Genomic DNA, 19,355 nt, shown 5'->3' on the forward strand with positions numbered 1-19,355 from the left:
TAAATTATCGATTTACAATTACAATTTAATATTTACCTAATCCATAAAATTACATAATTTACATTTAAACTTATTTCATATCTACTAAAAAAATGATATAATTGATAAATATACAGGTATCTGTGAAAAAATATTAAATTGATGGTTATATAGCATAGAAATCTATATAATATTCCCTTACTAAAATTTTTTTATGGAAAAAACAACAATTAATAATTATTATTATTTATATTTATATAATTAACCACATATCGGAAATACTTTTTCAATATTAATATTTTAAATATTTATATATATATTTAAAAACTTTTATTGGATTTAGTTTTAAAATTGTATTTTGGCGGCCGTGACGTTACGAAATAACATAAAAATTGTATCTGCGACGTCAGTTCTAAAACTTGAGTAATGTGAACGGGATGGCCGATATGCAATCTGTAATTGAATAAATATCAAATATATTTACCTGGGCACTTTTTCAATAGATATTTTTATTCTTTAACAATTCATTATACGAGAAAATAATTTTTTATAATTTGTCAGCTATGCATGCATTCCTACGTATCTAATTTTGAAGGGCAAAATAGTAAAGATAATATTATGCAGTAAAAATCCGGTCCAACATCTTATATACAACAATTATTGAACAATCAACAAGTTTAAACCGAGGTAATCAATTAGAATGTAAAAGTATGGCGCACTTATTTAATCTGGTAGATATCAAATTAATATTTACGCTATAAACATTTTTATGTTTATATATGTATTAACATTAATCCGCAATTTTCGGTGAACGTGTAGACTATAATTGATGTACAATTATAAAACTACTTATTTACTAATTATTAAAATAATAATCTTTATTTTGCTGTAATACAATCAATATACATGAATGATTTAATAAAAAAGAAATAAAATAAAAAAGATAATGATTGTGGTGGGGATGTCAAGTTTGTAATAAACTTACAATCAAAGTTTTATCAAATATACATCAATGCATTTTAAAAGTACACATTTACAATTATTATAGAATGTATTATTATATTTTGCAATAGGTAAATTTCTTAAAAATTTAGTTTTTTTTTCAATCACTTAAACGACAAGTTTAAATTAAAAAAAACTATGGACATTAATTTGAAGTTATAGTTTCTAAAAGTGAGCAGCAACAGTCAACTGAAATACCACTTTTGATTCCGATTTGCTTTTTAAGTTGTTTTTTTTTTAACAAAATTCTATATTACGCTATCTGTTACAATTAATGAACAATAAGCTCAAGTGATGCAAATAGAGTTGTTGGACGCACAAATTTATGTTACCTATTTTATAATTAACTTGATTTTAACCTTCATGGTGCAAACCTGCAACGAATAATGACTATTAAAATTAATACTTATAAAAATATATGGTTGCGTTACGAACAACGCGGGGTATAGTATTAAATACATTGCATTCGTAGTCTTGTACGTCGATCCGAATATAAATTAGACGATAATATCAAGTATTCAATAACATCAACTAACAACAGTCAAACAGTTCTCGACTCAAGACCGACCACCACGACCTACCGGTTTCGTCTGTTTCGGGTTTCTGGCTTCTTCCGGTCTGTAATTCTGTATTCTGTAATATACGGTTTGGTTTGGACTGTTTGGAGGTGCTACGGCGGTCGTTCGCTCAACACGTGTCACTCGTACGCGAGCGGCGAAATAATATTCCCCGTAGCTAAACGCACTGCGTGTGCGGGAGCGCGTCATGTTTGTCGCACTGGCTGGCTTTTGCCGGGCCCCTTCTCGCCCACACGGTCATCAAAAAGTCGACCACGGTGTCACGGCGACGATGCTAATTTCCAGCGGCAGCGGCGGCGGCGGCGATCCATGTGACGCGGTTCGCTTCGGCGGCGGTGGGCTCGACGGTGCGCGTCCCGAGGTTCGCGGTGTGACGTTCCGCCGCCGCCGTCGCCGCACGCACGCGCGTTCTCGCATACGTGTTTACTACTATTACTATTATTATCGTGTTTTCACGACCACGTCTGAGCAGGAACGCCCGGAGCCGCAGTAGCACACTTTCCGTTTACGCGCTCAGCCGAGAGTAAATCAGTCGCCGCAGTCGGCATTCGGCACTTCGGCATCGGCAGTCTCTTCCTGCACGCACACACGTCTACACATGCGCTCGACTGACGAACGGACACGTTGATTTTAGCATTTTGGCTCTTGTGCAGATCACATATTAATAATAATATTAAAAATAATACATTATTCGACGGTCGACAGTGTTTTTTATTCTTTTTATTTCATAAAATACCTACTCCGATCACGTGGTCCGTTTTCAGCACGGTTATCGGTCGGTCTGCGATAGAGCAAAACCACCGTCGGACCCCGCGATAATTAATAAAACACCCATCACCGTCATACTATCGTACGGCAGCAGTTCGCGCGGGAATACGACGTCGCAATGGTCCGCCTTATGATGCACCCCGAACCGTCCAACTATTCGTACGTGTTCGACTTCGAGGAGAACTTCCACTACGAATGGACGCGGCAGTGGATGACCGAAAACTGGACAAACGGGTTCTATTATTGCACCATATACGCCATGCTGGTGTTCGGGCTCCGGCGGATGATGCGCGACCGGGCCGGTTTCCGGCTCAAGGGGCTGCTGGTGCTGTGGAACACCATGCTGGCCACGTTCAGCCTGGTCGGGTTCGCCCGGACGGCGCCCGAGCTGTTCCGCGTGCTCAACAAATACGGCCTGCACCACTCGGTGTGCGTCACCAGGTAAGCATCGATCGGTCCACGTGCTTGGGCGTGTTGTTTTTATTTTCCTATTAATCACCGCATCGTTATCTTATTGTTGGTTAACCATTTTAACACCGGCGTGTAACGTCTTTGCTGCTCGGGCGACGAACACGATGTCCGCCGGTCTCGTGTTTTTCTGTCGCCCAAAGGTCGTTGCCCGTTTCCCGGCGCCCAATTGCCCCTTCGCTCACCTCCCTGCGCCTCGTCCGTCGTAGATAATACGACGCGCGCGCGTCGCCTGCGATGTCTCATTTTTCACTTCATTGATAACGCGCTGCCGGTCGTCTCGTTGCCTAACGTTGCCTAATTAGTAATTTCATATATTTTATTTCACTCGAATACCCGAGTCCGTGCCTACAAATTGGTTACAAATGACTCGAACGTGCTTTCTCGCTATCGGCTCGTACGAGTGAAGAGCACAGTGTTTCGCGGTGTTTCGTGAATTTTGGCTTCACACGATTATTGACCTTTGGGTTTATCGAGCTCGAGCTCCTGTGTCACGCCATGGGAATAGTTATAAAAACGTGGTTGACATTTTTACACCGACACGACGTGACGTAAATGTGTGACGATATCTACGTGTAGAATAGACTTTTTACCAATCATTCCCATTTTGTACGTTTTTAAAGATGTGCAATTGCTTTTTCATTAATTGTTTTGATTATGATAATAGTTCGATACTCATTAAGCCTCCTCAAAAATATGGTAATTGGGTATATTATGTTATTAATGTGTAAGGGTTAGGAGGTATCTGCCTATTAATAACGGTTGTTGAGGATAGTAAATATTATATTTTCCCGTGCGCACTATGCACGTCCCTTTTGTGTACGTGAAAATGTACTCTACACGTCCGTCTCTTATGTGTTTACTATTCTATTTGTTCATAGTTTTTAAACTCGATCAATTCAATGGTTGATCAGTTATTCTATGTAATTTTTAAAACTTATTTTTTTTTTGAGACCTTACTTATCCAAAGCTTACAGTAAGATTTAGTGTAATTGGTTAATTAACATAATTTATTTCAACTATATTTTTACTGTAGGTGCAAATAATAAATTTTTTTAATTAAATAAAATATGTTATTTTAATGTAATGCGTTAACCTAAGCACGTGCTGATTTGTATTTTATGTTAAAGAAAATATATTTTTTATGCTCTTCATATTAAATACTCATTTGTATAGTGGCTTGTATTTATCATAACATTTAATATATTTAATGTAAACCACTAAATAATAAACATTCAATTTATGTAATATGCTCTAATTATGAGTAGGTATATTTTATATTATTACCAGTTCTGAATATTTTTTTGATATACATTATTTAAATTAACCTAATTAATTATATTATTTTATCATTATAAAACAAATAACTTACTTAGAAGTCAAGTATATTTTTTTGTTATAAATGTGTTTCTGATTTTCTTTAATTTATAAAGATTAAGTAATTATGTTTCCAAAAAAATGTCATTTTAATTTTAATTTAATTTAAGGATAAATGATATAAACTAATTTCATATTGATTTTGTAGGTACTTACTTTTATGCTTACATTATCTCATAGCAAATTGTTTACATTCAAACTTGAATTGAGTATTAAAAATATTTCTTCTATGTTCATATCCTTGGAATAATAGTAATTTACTGTTTAAACTGTTAGTAATTAGGTGATTCGACCATTTTTTTAAAATTATAAAACTCACATTAAATGTCTATTATATTATTATAAATTTTTAAATTAATACCATTTAATATATTGAAAAAAAGGTTGTTAATAATGTTTAAAATAATAACCAAGCAATTTTCTTATTCATCAATTCAATATTTATGCTACATTAAAAAACTTTAAATCTTGTTATAGGTTATGTGGGTTTTTAATCTCTTATTTCATTTTATGGTGGGTATCTAAATAAGAAAAAACCTAATTAAAAAAAAATTGACGTCATCAACCATTCTTTTTGATAAAATAATTAGATAATTACTATTTAATGTAGGTATAATCTATGTGCAATTATATTATATTTGATGCCAAATAAATTAAGAGTTGAAGTGCATTCTGTTAGTTCTAATAAATTATTTGTAGATATTACTATACCAATTAGTAATATACCTGTGTTTTTATTGATCCCAGCTAATCAAGTTGATCTTTTATATTTAATCTTAGGCTATATGCTGGCCAATAACAAGAATAAAACATGATTTTAATTTACCCGTGTTTGTAAATTAAATTAAGTGTAGTATCAAAATATTATTTATTATGTGATAAATTAAAGTTTGGTTGTCAGGATATCTAAATTATATACATTTATTAGTATATGTAAAACATTAGGTAGTTGGTACCACAATGAAAATTAATTGGATCATATAGGTAATACATCATACAATTAAACAAATTATTTTAATCTATCTGAATTTCTATTTAATGCTATATTTTGGCCTCTTATAGAATTGTAAGTTATAATTAGCCCTTATCTATCTGATTTTTCTTAATTGATTTTTTTATTTGTAAAATGATTAATAAATATTATAAATTATTGTAATGTATATATTTTTTACTTATCTGTGTCTAAATCAATATATTAAGTATTTCAATGAGATATAAATAATTCTATAAAATTCCTTTTTGCGGAATATTTTGATTTTTGTACATTTTTCTTATAGCTATGGTATAATTTAATTTTTTTTTATGAAATAAATTTATTTATGTTTTGACCATTCAAAAATAAGAAAAAATATAAATAAAACCATTTTACGAAGAATATACATTACTAAAAAGTGATCTTACTAGTAATAACTTTTAGTATGAGTAATTTCTGTATTAAAATAGAATTTATTTTCTAATATATATTTTTGTTTTTTTATGTTTTATTTATATCATTATGAATGAGTTTTGAATGTAATCATGATTTTATGAATGTATCGTAATGACAAAATAATATCGATTAGATGATGTCATTGTTTAGATGTAATAATATAATTAGTAATTTTAACTTAAGCTGTGAATATAGATAATTTTTATTTTCCTTAGCCAAGCTACAAAGAATAATTTCAGTCTTATATATTATATTTGCATGATTTTATGATACAATTTTTATTTCTTTTCTGATTGGCTTTAAGTATTTATTTATAACAAGTATACAATGATATATACTTTGAAATATAGGGCAACTGTTTAAATAACATTTTTCATACCTTGCTAAAATAGTCTACCACAGGCATGATTCTATAAATACATAAATTAATGACATGCTTTAATGTAAGATGAGCATCACTATTCATGTATTTTAAATGTAATTAAATTAATATTTAAATGTATTTTTACTTGAATAATGAATACTAACTACTGAATTAAAATTACCAAAAACTAATAAAATTATTATTTTATTTAAAAATGTTACAGTACAAATTAATGGTTTTATTTTAATTCTAAATGTCAACAAAATTGTAGTATTTAAAACACTTTTGATTTACAAGTTATACATTTTTTTTTTTTAAATTCATAAATTAACATAAATGTATATAATCTATATTTAATTTAATAATAATAAAAAAAAAAAAATGTATTGCATCAAAAATATATCTTATAGGTTACATAATCAGTGATACATTTTAATATTTAATTCTTCGGTTGTAATGTTTTATCAGTCATCAATATTAAATTATTTACTATACTTTATTTTATTTTGCTATTCAAGTTGAAAGAATTATTGGGCTTTTTACAGAATTACTTATAACCCAGGAATAATAATGCTAACGCGACCTTGTGTAGTTGTGTGATAGTTTGAACATTTTTAAAAGGTTTATAAAGTTTATATAACTATACTTGGGTGGGAAAAAAAAACTTTGAAAAAAGTTTATTTGTTTTTTATACAAGGAAATATGGGCTTCTTAAATAATAAATCCTATTTAAGATTTTAATTTATAAAATTTTATACCAGTAGTACAGTCTTGGTATTTTTTCGTATTGATGATTTGTTAGTCGATTTTTTTTCACTATTAATAACCATATCATGTGCTTATTTGAAAATCATTATTGTGATGTAACATTTATTGGATTTCAGAATAATTTTATATATTGTTGTATATAATGAAATATTATTCATTTATTTTATCTTAATAAAATTTTTATGTTATTTACGAAATGTGTTCAATATCATAAGTTATTAAATATACCTACCTTTATTATAGTTATTAATCATAAGTACCAGTGTACCACATGATTAGTTATTGGGTTAAATTTTAGAAACTTAATCATATGGTTTTTAATTAATTTTGAATGTAGATTTTTGTTGTTTGATAATTAGTAGGTAATTACTTAATGTAATAAAAGGAATCATTCAGTAAATAGTTCAAGTGCAAAAACTATTATTTAATTGTGTTTCTATGACTTATTTTTAGCTAATTATAATTAATTAATCCGAAGAAAACATTTTGATAATTTAATTGATATTTAATATCTTTTACGATTGAATTATTTTTAGGTATGTTATACTTTTTAACTATGTAAGTACCTACCTATCTATTCATAGATAATAATTTTATTGTAATAGGTAACTGTTGTAATTGGTTCAAAATAATTTTTTTTAGAAAACAGTTATTACTAGTTAAAAAGATATTATTGATTAGGCGTCATTATTAGTTTTATATAATTTTCTTACAAATTTAAATATCAAGGTAATTATTTAGTTTTATAAGAATATTTTTTATTCGTATTTTTTTATAATAGTTTACGAATTGCACTTCTCATTTTTAAATATTAGAGAATATTATGTTATTTATTTAGATAGTTAAAAGCTTTAATAGAAAATTTGACTTGTATTATGATACTTTCGGTAAATTCGAATCATACATAATAATTGGCGCATATGAGTATATATGTTGTCTTTAATATTATGACTCCTGTTTCTATGAATTGTTGACAAACAAAATGTGTGTATTTATGTCTCGATTTATGCTTAGTATTGAATTTTATTTTTTGAAAAGTTTATATGTGTAAAAATGCGGAAGAATTTCTTTTGCAATAATTATAATTTGTTTGATGCACTTATGTTTGTATGTTTCTGTATCTATGTATATAATATACTATATAATAAGCTTAGTACGGGAAAATATAATAAATGTATCTTTTATTTATTTATTGTAATATATGTAGGTAATTAAATTTCTCAGTCAAGTTATTTGAAGTGTTGGCATTATTTTAATATACAATTTAACTGTTGTTCAATATAATGTTTTGTATTATTGAATGGTTTCATAAGAATATTGAAATTCTTATCTTGGAGCTTAATAAACTCATAAATTGAATTTCTATAAATGACTCATTCATTTTTATATTGTTTTTATGAAACTGTTGAACGGAATCGAATAATTTTTTAAGATCATTTTATTTTTCTATTTTTACGTATATATCATAATATTTAAAAGTATTTTTTATTAATAATTATTTTGTAAACAAAAACAGAGCAAATAGTACATTTAGCTGTAAGCAAACTATAGTGAAAAGAATGGTCAAATGTCTATTTAAATTATACATGAACTTGCACAATTAATCGAAAAAAAAATCATTAAACATTGTGAATCACAGATGACGTCGCGTTTAGAAAATTCCAAAGAATAAATATTGAAGTGCAGCAATGATCGTTACATTTCAAATAATTTTAAAATGTTTTTTTATCCTATGACTTATAGTAACTAAATACGAGAATTAAATAATTACAACGTTGTAAGAAACAATTTTATTTGTATATATTTCACCGGTGAATTATTCTGAAAATCTTGATCTTCGTTTATTGATGAGTGCTAAGTAGATAAGTACAAATCAGAAATCTAATTTTAAATTTTAATATTGTTATGGCACGTTATTATTTGTGACATATAATCTGTGTCGTTAGGTAATTACCAAGTTTTTTTTAAATTTTTATCTTCGTGGTATGTTTAATATTATCTATTTAGTATAGGTGTTCCATATAACATAGTAGATCAGAGTAGATATGCTGTTAAAAATAATACCTACCTAATTATAGTATCATTAACTTTGTAAAAGACAATTATACTTACATTGAGGCCAATTATTGTTAAATATTTCGCAGTCCGCATGTCTTAAAATAGTTTTAATATTGATAAGGAGCGTTTGGAAAATTAAGGGTAAAGGGAAATTTTCTAGTAAACCATTTCCAATTAGTAGTCATTCTATCAGTTAGTCCAAACGGTCAAAACATGGCATATCATAACACCACGTAATGCTATAAATTATTATAATAATTAGTGTACGTGCTTAATAATAACCGTTGGAGCCTGCATTCTGTGTTAAACTAAGGTTTTCTCTTTTAGCATATCGAACTCTTTCACGTATATTTATAACAATACGACCTTTGAGCCACATTATACAGGTTTTTTTTCATTTTTTAAGTCGAGTAGACAGTAGCACAAAAATATTAGTATGGTCAATACAAAGCATACTTCTTATAACCACTGATTATAGAATAGTCCATTCTATGATTAATGTTATAACTAATAGTACTCTGATGATTTATTTTGTACTATTTATACAATAGAATCGTACAATTTTGGTCATTCAAACTGACAAAAATTTAAAATGTCATAACCACTTACTAACCTTATCACACTAATACGAAATATCAAAGTCATGATTTAATTAATGTTATTAGTCTAACACAACAACGTCTTTTTTACTGGGTGTTAGTACTTAGTGCTTTTCTTATCGTGTGAAAAAATATATTGATTTAATTTAAATTCATATTATAAGATTCAAACAGTGTTTGAACATGTTTTTTACGGTGTGAAAATATATTAAATATAATAATATATTCACATTGGTTCTTCATTCAATCTTAATTATTTATACCTGATCATAGTTATTTTAACTATATAATTAGGTATTAAAGTTATTAAAGTTGTGATATCATTTGAACTATTTTCGATCATTTATTTATTTCTAGTTTTTTATACAATTTGAAATATTCAGATAACTTATCATGTAAATTATAATTAATTTAATTTTACAAAAAATTAGTAAACAATTTTTCTTTAAAGTCATTCAAGTGTTAACTATTAATGGTGCCTTGAACTATTACATGTGAAGATTTTATTATTATTAATGATTTTATTAAATTTCGAGTTTTTTTCAAAACTAAGTAACTTAAGTCAACTCTTACTTGTTTTTACTTTTAAATTTAAATGTGCTAAACCAGTTTGTAAACAGACTATTTTCTTCCTACATACTTCGCAACCACATTTTCAACGATGCTTGGCGGGAGTTCGTCCGAAGGTGGTGGAAAGTTTCTGTACGTACAATATAAGTCTAGAGTTTCTGTTTCGTTTATAGCTATATCATTGACGACCAGGTGTCTGGGTTTTGGTCATGGCTGTTCGTGCTGTCCAAGCTTCCCGAACTGTGCGACACCATATTCGTGGTATTGCGCAAGAAGCCGCTCATCTTCTTGCACTGGTACCATCATATCACCGTACTGATGTACTCGTGGTTTTCATATATGGAGTTCACGTCGTCCGCTCGATGGTTCATCGTCATGAACTACTTCGTACACTCCATGATGTATTCGTACTACGCGATCAGCGCCATGGGTTACCGGTTCCCCAAATCCGTGTCTATGTTCATCACGGCCAGTCAGCTAATACAGATGTTGGCCGGTTGCTTTATCAACTACACCACGTACAGTTATCTGAAGTCAGGTGGCCAACAATCGTGTCGGGTGTCCCAAACCAATGTTACTGTGTCGGCTTTGATGTACTTCAGTTATCTATTGCTGTTCGCTAGATTTTTCTACAACGCATACTTCAGCAAGTCTAAAAAATTGTCCAAACAACACTGACCGCAGATGACATGTGTTTTTATTACTTTTTAGTTTTTATACCTAATTCAACAGTGTTCTTAAAAATATTATTTATATGATTTACGAGATAAATTTGTTCTACCCCTTAAACAACAAATGAAACATCTTTGTTTAACAATAGATAAACGTTCAATCCAGATTTTATACATAACACTTAAGTATAAAATAGACAATTCTAGACTCCACCTCCAACGATCATCTTGTTTGAAATTCTAACTAACTATGTATGAAATATAATTATACGATCTGTGCGTACATACACTACATACAGTATTCAGTTGTGGGGTTCTGTAAAACACTAAAGCGTAGTATTGGGTGTTTCAATTTATTTGCTTGTGATGTATAAATATCCTCCTTAGTATTTTATCAATAGAAATCTTCATAAAGACCTAAAATGCTTACCCTTAATCAATTAGTCAAATTATATTTTAATTTTCATACCAATTAAAATGTTCATACTAATCCACTGAACAAACAATTATCCACCATTTAAATTTTTCCAGTTTAGGAATAACGTAGAGACCTATTTAAATTAAAAATAAAGAAAAACAATAATATATTTTGCTTTGTGACAGAAGGTCGTTTTCTTTGCTTTTCGATTTAGTAATATTATACATAACTCAAGTATAATTAAATATAATTATCATTTTTTTGGGGCGATGGATTGTATAATCCTTTTTTATTGTTTGTTTAGGACATTTTATTACTTTTCTTAGACTATTTTTGTTTTTATTTATACGTTTTAACAAATAAATTACTTTGTACATATACTAATTAGTAATTACTAATTAAATCTACTCTTAAATTCCACGAAAAAAATAAGATTGTCAAACAAACGGCGTTGTTTAACTATTAAGTGTACAAGCTATACGTCTTAGTATTTATGAAATAATTGTATTAGCCATAATGTATTTTTAATTTATTGTAATAGTCTTAAAATTGTAATAAATTGTTCGTTATTTTTTGTATTTATTTGTGATTATTTTTACAATTTTTTACAGCAATAAATCGTAATTTTCCTATAAAATCCATTTTGAAAAAAAATATTGTTTGTCAATGTTATTAATTTTGATAAACTAGTAAGGAATTATAACTATTCTATTATTTCTATATATTTCTACTTTTTAGTTTTTAACAAATCAATTTGAACAATGAATATAAAATGCTATAATATGTGAAACCGTACATTAATAAGTCTTGATTAATCTCGCTTTTTACTAATGCATTATTTTAATAATAGGTAGGTTAAGTATATTAATATATGTATTATATTTTTATATATAATATAATATATTGTCATAACTCATAAGTATAAATATTAAATAAACTGACGTGCGAGTTTGCTAATTTTAAATAGTAATTTTGTAATTACTACTGCTGTTGCATGTTTCATTTTACTATATTACTTTAAAACAATTTATTATTTTTTGATGTTATTTATTTTAGTTATATTATAAGTATCTTAGTGAGCTAAATGTACCATTTGTAGGATCTTATTTCGATAAGCGATAAATCATAATCGATGATTATGTAAATATTCACACATCACACTTCAGATACGACTTGGTACGTGTTTCGCAGATGTTAAGATTACATTCTTTTTAGTTTTTATTATATAATGGATTTATAGATACAAAATCCAAAAAATCGAGTTTGTCTTGTTTGTGTGGTTAAGACATTTTTTTTGAATCAATTTACTAATATTTTGTTAAGAAAAAAAATACCGACATTCCGTCTATCGTTACGATTAATTACATACAAAATGTCCTGGTTTTTATATTAAATTAACTTTATTAAATGATTGCGAGGACGCTGGTATTGAACTCTTACTCGTTTTTAAGATTAAGTATAGAAACATTCCTGTAATCTAAACGGGTATGCATATTTGTTGTAAAATATAAACTTGTTCCATTTGCTGTTCGCGGAAATTACATCTGTGACCTTGAGACGACGTCCCCGGAAGTTTGCTTAAGATTTAAAAAACGAACGGGCAACATCGAAAAAAGTATTGTGATTATCATTTGGTTTTAAACGAACGCAAACACGCCAAATGTACCTTACTTGACTTACTCACAAGTTAAATGGCGTAGGTTAGGTTAGGTTATTTTATATTAATTGTATAATATTATTTCTAACACCTATATTGATAATTCAGTCAGTCATATAAATATGATACTTATAATATTTTGGTTTCCTTAATAGTGATATGTTTTTTCTTTACTAATAGTTAGGTGTGCAGAACGAGGAATTGACTGTAATATGTTTACATATTAACACATTGTTGTTCTTTCTTTCTTTTATTCTTGATAAACACAAACAAACACTTACAAAATATTATAATTTATCTGTTTAAACGTTAAGGATGTTATGTTCCGTAATCACTGTGGCGATACACCAAGCAAGTACGTCTATATAAAATATAATGTATTAAAATATGTATATACTATAATATTAATGGAAGGTTGCGGGTGAATACATCGATATTGGGTAGTGAGTAATATTTATATTTATCCTTAACCACGCAATTGTGATTAAATAATACTTATTAGTTATTACCGTTGAAAAACCTCAACGTCGTAAAGTATAGTGACGAGTATTGTATCTATGATACGCAACGGAAAATTTTTTTTTAAAAAGTAACGTATGAGAATTGTGAGTTGAAAAAATTGCGTATACCATGTTAGTATAATAATTATACAGTAGAACGATCGTACCTATGTATATAATTTGTAATTTTTCATGTCCATTGCGAATATAATAACGTGCTGTTTAATGATAGCGCCGCTGTATCGGCTATTTCGACGTTCGACGCATTTCCGGTGTTAAAGAATTGGTTTCTAAAATTGCGGTTTAGTTTTTCTTTTCTCTTTCGTCTAGCGGAAGAACACATAGTTAGAAGTCTGTCATTTTTTCAGAATTTGACGATTTATTTTTGGTAACATTTAAATTTGAGTTGATTTCAGATTTTAGATTTGAATTTTATTTTGCTAATTTATCACATCACAACCATTATTGTAAACTGGTATTCGTTATGCGCCATTTATATTTTTACAACCGTTGATTACTTTTGCCTACAATTATACTATTGATCTGTCTACTCTTGTAAAGTATTTTTGTATTTATTTATTCAGTTAAAAATACTGATAATTGCTTTTTTTTTTACAGATTTTTCAATTATTAGTTTATTTGTATAATTATTGCTACCTAACATTATTGTTTATTCTACTATTGAAAATACAATGTTTGTGCATTTATTATTTGATATGTTGATGTATTAGCTATAAACATTGGTACCAACTATTCAAAAGGTGACTTTTTAGATATGGTCGATCCTCTATTTAACGAAACTCTCTGTACAACGAAATACTTGATGCTGCAATCATACAATTTTCATTCCAAATTGTTTATATTTAACGAGTTTATTTTGTGTTATTTTTTCACGACAAATAACTATAAACAAAATACTAGTTATAAAAACTATTGTATTATTACATATTATATTATTATATTTTTATACCTCGTCTATTTGACTTGTTAAAATAAGAGTGAGCATTTTTATAGTGTATTAATAGTGCAAAAGTTCTTCGACAACAAAAAAATAAAAAACGTTTATAATTTACTTATTTTTTAGTATAGTTTAAATATATTATTTTTTTTATTTATTTAATTATATTATGTGCATATATTTCGTACATTAAAGATTAGTTTTGTTTATGAAAAAGATATTTATTTTTATGAAATTTATATTAACGAATTTTTTTTTTTTTAAAGAACATCCAAATTTGTTAAATAGAAGTTCCAAACCAATTCAGAAGCGTATTTGAAGGATACGGAAACCATTTAATAGTTTTCAGCGCTAAGATGCGCACTATTTGTACTTCTTACATTTGACGTTCGGATTGAAGTATATTCAAATTAACTTTAGCTACTTAAACCATTTTAAAAAGGTTAGGCAACGCATTTTTAGAATGTATTATCTTAAATATATTTAAAGTTAATACCAAACAAATTTTATAAAAGAGCATTGTGTAGCGTAACGTAATGTTTACCACAGTTATTTTGATGGATGTATTATATAAGATAATACGTGTTCCATAAACTTGTCGTATCGTACTCTACCGTAACAAAAAAAAAATCACACAGCTAATTAATTTACCATAGTTGTTGAAGGTTAATAATAGTAAAAAAAAAAAATTATAAGACTAACAATTATTTATATGTAGGTTATATTGTATATATTGTTCTTTTAAATAATTTAACTTGACCTAACCTAACTTGTTTACAATTTTTTTCAAGTTAAACTACCTTAATTATAATGGCATAAATTATCCGTACTAAAAAATTCCGAGGCATTCATCTAAAAACCTGTTTGGTTTTCCAAATTTTGAGGGGACAAAAATAGTGAATACTTACTATTGTTGTATTCACCACATGTATGATCCACAAAAATGTATTAAACTCGGTATATTATTCGCATAATCGATTACGTAATTTACTCCATACGGTGCTTATTACTCGTTTGACCGATTTTCGGCTTTTGAACGATAGCCTTCAAAAAATGAAATCTTGCATATAAAAATTTTGAACACAAAAAAATATTCACTGTCTAAACTTTTTAATTTTTGTATTGTTAAAATTTGGTAAAATTTGACTTTGAAATGGCTTAAAAAGCCAATGTACAAATACAAATAATGTTCTTAAATTTAAGTTTGTTAATAAGTCAATGAACTTTATTATAATATTATAGGCTATAACTAACAACACAAGGTTTTTAATGCTAAACCAAAATATTTTGTCACACTTTTAACTCAATTAAAAAAAAATAATGTTTTCGCTGTTCTTGGCGTCTAGATACACCAAAACGTCACCCAAAACATCGCGGTAAAACAAATTTAATCATCAATTATGACGTTAACATAATTATTGTTAAGATAATGTCATCGTTGAGTGTTTTAAAGGGGCCTTGTCGGATTTTCTCTTCACCAATCGTGTTCTACGCTAACTGGCGAAACACAATTTGATACCTTTGACATCTATCTATTATAATATAGTACCTAACATAATTTTAGATATTTTTGAGGAAAGAAAATGTTGCTTGGCCTACTCCAATTTGCATGAACTAATCGTCATTCTCTAATCGTTTCTTTTTTTTTTTTTTCTGTTCCTTCCCACTCGCAGCTACGTCGAGGACGACCCGGTGTCTGGGTTCTGGTCATGGCTGTTCGTGCTGTCCAAGCTTCCTGAACTCGGCGACACGATATTCATCGTGCTCCGCAAGCAGCCGCTCATCTTCCTGCACTGGTACCATCACATCACCGTGCTGCTGTACACGTGGTTCTCGTACATGGAGTTCACGTCGTCCGCCCGGTGGTTCATCGTCATGAACTACTCCGTGCACTCGATGATGTACACGTATTACGCGGCACGGGCCATGGGCTACCGGCCGCCCAAGCAAGTGTCCATGTTCATCACGGCCAGTCAGCTGACGCAGATGCTGGTCGGTTGCTTCATCAACTACACCACGTACGGTTATCTGAAAACCGGCGGCCCTCACTCGTGCCGGGTGTCCAAGCTCAACATCACCCTGTCGTCGACCATGTACTTTAGTTACCTACTGCTGTTCGCCCGGTTCTTCTACAACGCGTACCTCAACAAGGGCGCCCGGGTCAGTTCGTCCAAAAAATCGTCCAAGCAACATTGATCTTGGACGACGGTGGTAACGTCTCCTTCTGCGGCGGCTCCGGCTGCGGCGGCGGCGGCTACGGTACAACGGCGGCGCTTCAGTTGCCGCAACACCACCGCTGCTACTGCCGCCGCCGCCGCCGCTGCCGCGATGCGCCGCTGCAGTGTTGATGTGCCGTCGCTGTTGGCCATTGATTTTCAAACACTTGCACTGATATTACTAAAAAAATATTATTTACGAGGTTAATGCGTTGCGATAGAAGATCATTATTATTTATTATTATTACTACTATTAATGAGTCGAACATGTACTAATTTTGTTTTGATAATTTTTCGTGCTCGATTTTTTTATTATTTTCATCCTGTGTTTTTTTTCCGTCTTGTTGTTTAGGAAAACCGTTCGTTTTTATAGACGATAAATATATATATATATTTTTTTTTTGTATTTTCTACTTAGTTAGTACTTTACTTCGCGAAGAAAAGTATCGAGTCGTTGATCGATTAATCTGGCGTTGTTTTAAAGGCATTTTTGTTTGAAGTGCGTGTACCTACATAGTAGGCCAACTTAGCCTAATAAAAAAAATTTTTGTTTTCCAAGAATTTATTTTTTTTTTCTTTCACGTAAACTGTTGTTTTGTTCCTTCCTTTTAGCATATTTATTACAATATTCTCGGGATCCGTCTTCGCAACGACTCGCCGTCATGATTCAATCTGTGGCCGAAAGATCGGATTGCAGGTGGGTAAGAAGAAGGCCTTTGGACTACTGCAAGACTTGTAATCTTCTAGGGGTTTCTAATTTTGCACCATTTATTTATAATAATAATATTATAATTAAGTACTACTTATCAAGTATCACGAGTTAAAGAGAATATCTAATAATTTCTAATAATTTTTTATAAAATGAACTGTAAACTACTCCAATTTCCTATAGAATTATATCTGTAGTGAAGTAGAAGAAATAATAAAAAATAATATTTTTATGAATGAAAAATCTGTAGGTGTTTACTATTACAAATGAAGTGGCTTAATTTTTTTGAGTATTTAACTTAAAGTGAATGAACAATTAATTTTCGGAAAATTAATATTTTTAATACATATCCGGAAGTGATAAAGTGAAAAGCCATTAATTGATGTGTTCCTCAATCTATACACTATTCTGAAGATTCATTATACTATTTTTAATCTATCAAGTACAAGCTGTTCTACCGAAACAGTGTTTTCAAGATTTGGAAGAATTAAAACAAGTTCTGATCGAGCAGTTAAAGAAAACTTAACTGGACTCACGATACTGGCGTCAGAAAACAGTTTTAAATTAAATACTTAAATTTATTTTATTTTATATTTTCAAATAAGGCTGGTCGCAAGATTCTTAATCTGTGGTCTTTAAGCGGGATCCACATGGTTTATTGTTTCTTACGAACTGTGACTATATTTGGAATGAAAATTGACTAATTTATAATGCTTTGGGTACCGTTGATGTTTAAAGTGTCAATAGTAGTGGTGCGGGTAGGATTTTTCAATCAACTCGCGTCTCTCACCTTTGTAGAGGGCACCTTCACAAATTTAATTGTAGTAATGAGATCAAAATTATTTCCATCGTAGAATTGTTGATCGTGAGTTGTATTGTACATTGTTAGAATAATAATAAAACGGCCGTAGCTTTTTTTTATAGAAATGATATACTACTTGTGTTCCACTACCTACTGTTCATTTTCTTTCATTATCAAAATAATAAATTGGTATTTTATTTATTTATTAAGATAATAATTTTATTTAGAGATTAATTTTTAATGAAAAAGTATATAAAATAATATACGCAAGTACTAAAATTTAAAATCATCGTGATAAAATATAGTAAAATATAAAGTTTTTTAATAGTTTAGAACTCAAATTATAATATAATTTACAAATTATGGTACATTTTTTAATTAGTATCTTTATATTATTAAGATGTTTTTATTGTGTTATATGTACAATTTTATAGAAGAATACAAATTCTGAATAGTTGTAATAATTTAAAAATTGATATATTATTTTAAAATTTTGAGAAATATATATAATTTAGTTAATTTGAGTCTAGGATCATAATAATTGGAGAACGGTGACGGCGGAGGCTTTAATTCTTACAGAATTGTAAAGTCGAGAAAAATAATTTTTTTATTAATACACATAGAATTTTATATTCTATTTGGTGTATTTCAATGGTTTTTACACAGCAATGATCGGTGACAAGTTGTTTATTTGAACCAGAAGCAGTTGCTCTAATCAGCGCGTGACGTCGATTTACACATTTCATGTTATGAAGTTAAAATGCTGGTGTAAGACCCACCCATTAAAAAAAAAAAGTTCTAGTCAAGCTCCTAGTATCTACCTTATTTATTTCTAACTATATATGAACAAGATACTGCATAACAAAGTAATTTTTTAAACATAATCAGTTTTTTAAAATATAAAAATAATATATTATAGTTTTAATAGAATATATAATACATAGTTTATGATCCTAGTGATCTACCGTACTATTACCATGCTTTTTATACTTGCCGTTATTGTTAAATGATAATGTTTAAATACGACTACTGAATTTTGATCAGTAACTAATTATTACTACCCCTACCATAAATATTTCTGGGGACTTTACCCCGGTTGATACCCGTGATCGGCCCTACTGGCTCTACTCGTTCCGCTTATCTTACGTTAAAACTGTATGAAAAATTTATTTTTTACTAAAATTATTAACGTATTCATTTATTTTTAATATATTATCATTAAATATGTTTAATAAATATTATGTACAGAGTCGGGTTAAGGTCCAATGCCGCCATGGAGCAAACAGTTTTTGCCACTTCTCTACCCCCTTCTCATAACCAAAAAAATTTGTTATAGTAGTTTAACTTATTCTAAGAATAAGTTTTGAATTTCGAAACTTCATATCCACCATTAGATGTGATGTTAGAAAACTATGAGCATAAAAAAAAAAAAAAGAAAATAAGCAAATTTTTCCAATGATGCCC

General features: G+C 29.2%; 1 protein-coding gene across 2 annotated transcripts; it reads left to right on the forward strand.

Annotated features, from left to right (window-relative positions):
- The first annotated feature begins 2,014 nt into the window (after positions 1 to 2,014).
- On the forward strand, positions 2,015 to 16,941 carry LOC112601922 (elongation of very long chain fatty acids protein 6). Of its 2 annotated transcripts, none has more exons than XM_025349808.1 (2): positions 2,015 to 2,768; positions 10,134 to 11,338. In XM_025349808.1, exons 1-2 carry the CDS (start codon positions 2,446 to 2,448, stop codon positions 10,636 to 10,638), a joined length of 828 nt encoding a protein of 275 aa, XP_025205593.1. In that variant the 5' UTR covers positions 2,015 to 2,445; the 3' UTR covers positions 10,639 to 11,338. The 2 variants fall into 2 exon arrangements, with proteins under 2 accessions (XP_025205593.1, XP_025205592.1); XM_025349807.1 differs by lacking the exon at positions 10,134 to 11,338 and adding an exon at positions 15,838 to 16,941 and having other exon boundaries at positions 2,050 to 2,768.
- The last annotated feature ends 2,414 nt before the right edge of the window (positions 16,942 to 19,355 follow it).

Source organism: Melanaphis sacchari, unplaced genomic scaffold, assembly GCF_002803265.2.
Source record: "Melanaphis sacchari strain LSU unplaced genomic scaffold, SCAv2.0 Contig7_pilon_pilon, whole genome shotgun sequence".
In the NCBI taxonomy this organism is placed as follows: domain Eukaryota; kingdom Metazoa; phylum Arthropoda; class Insecta; order Hemiptera; family Aphididae; genus Melanaphis; species Melanaphis sacchari.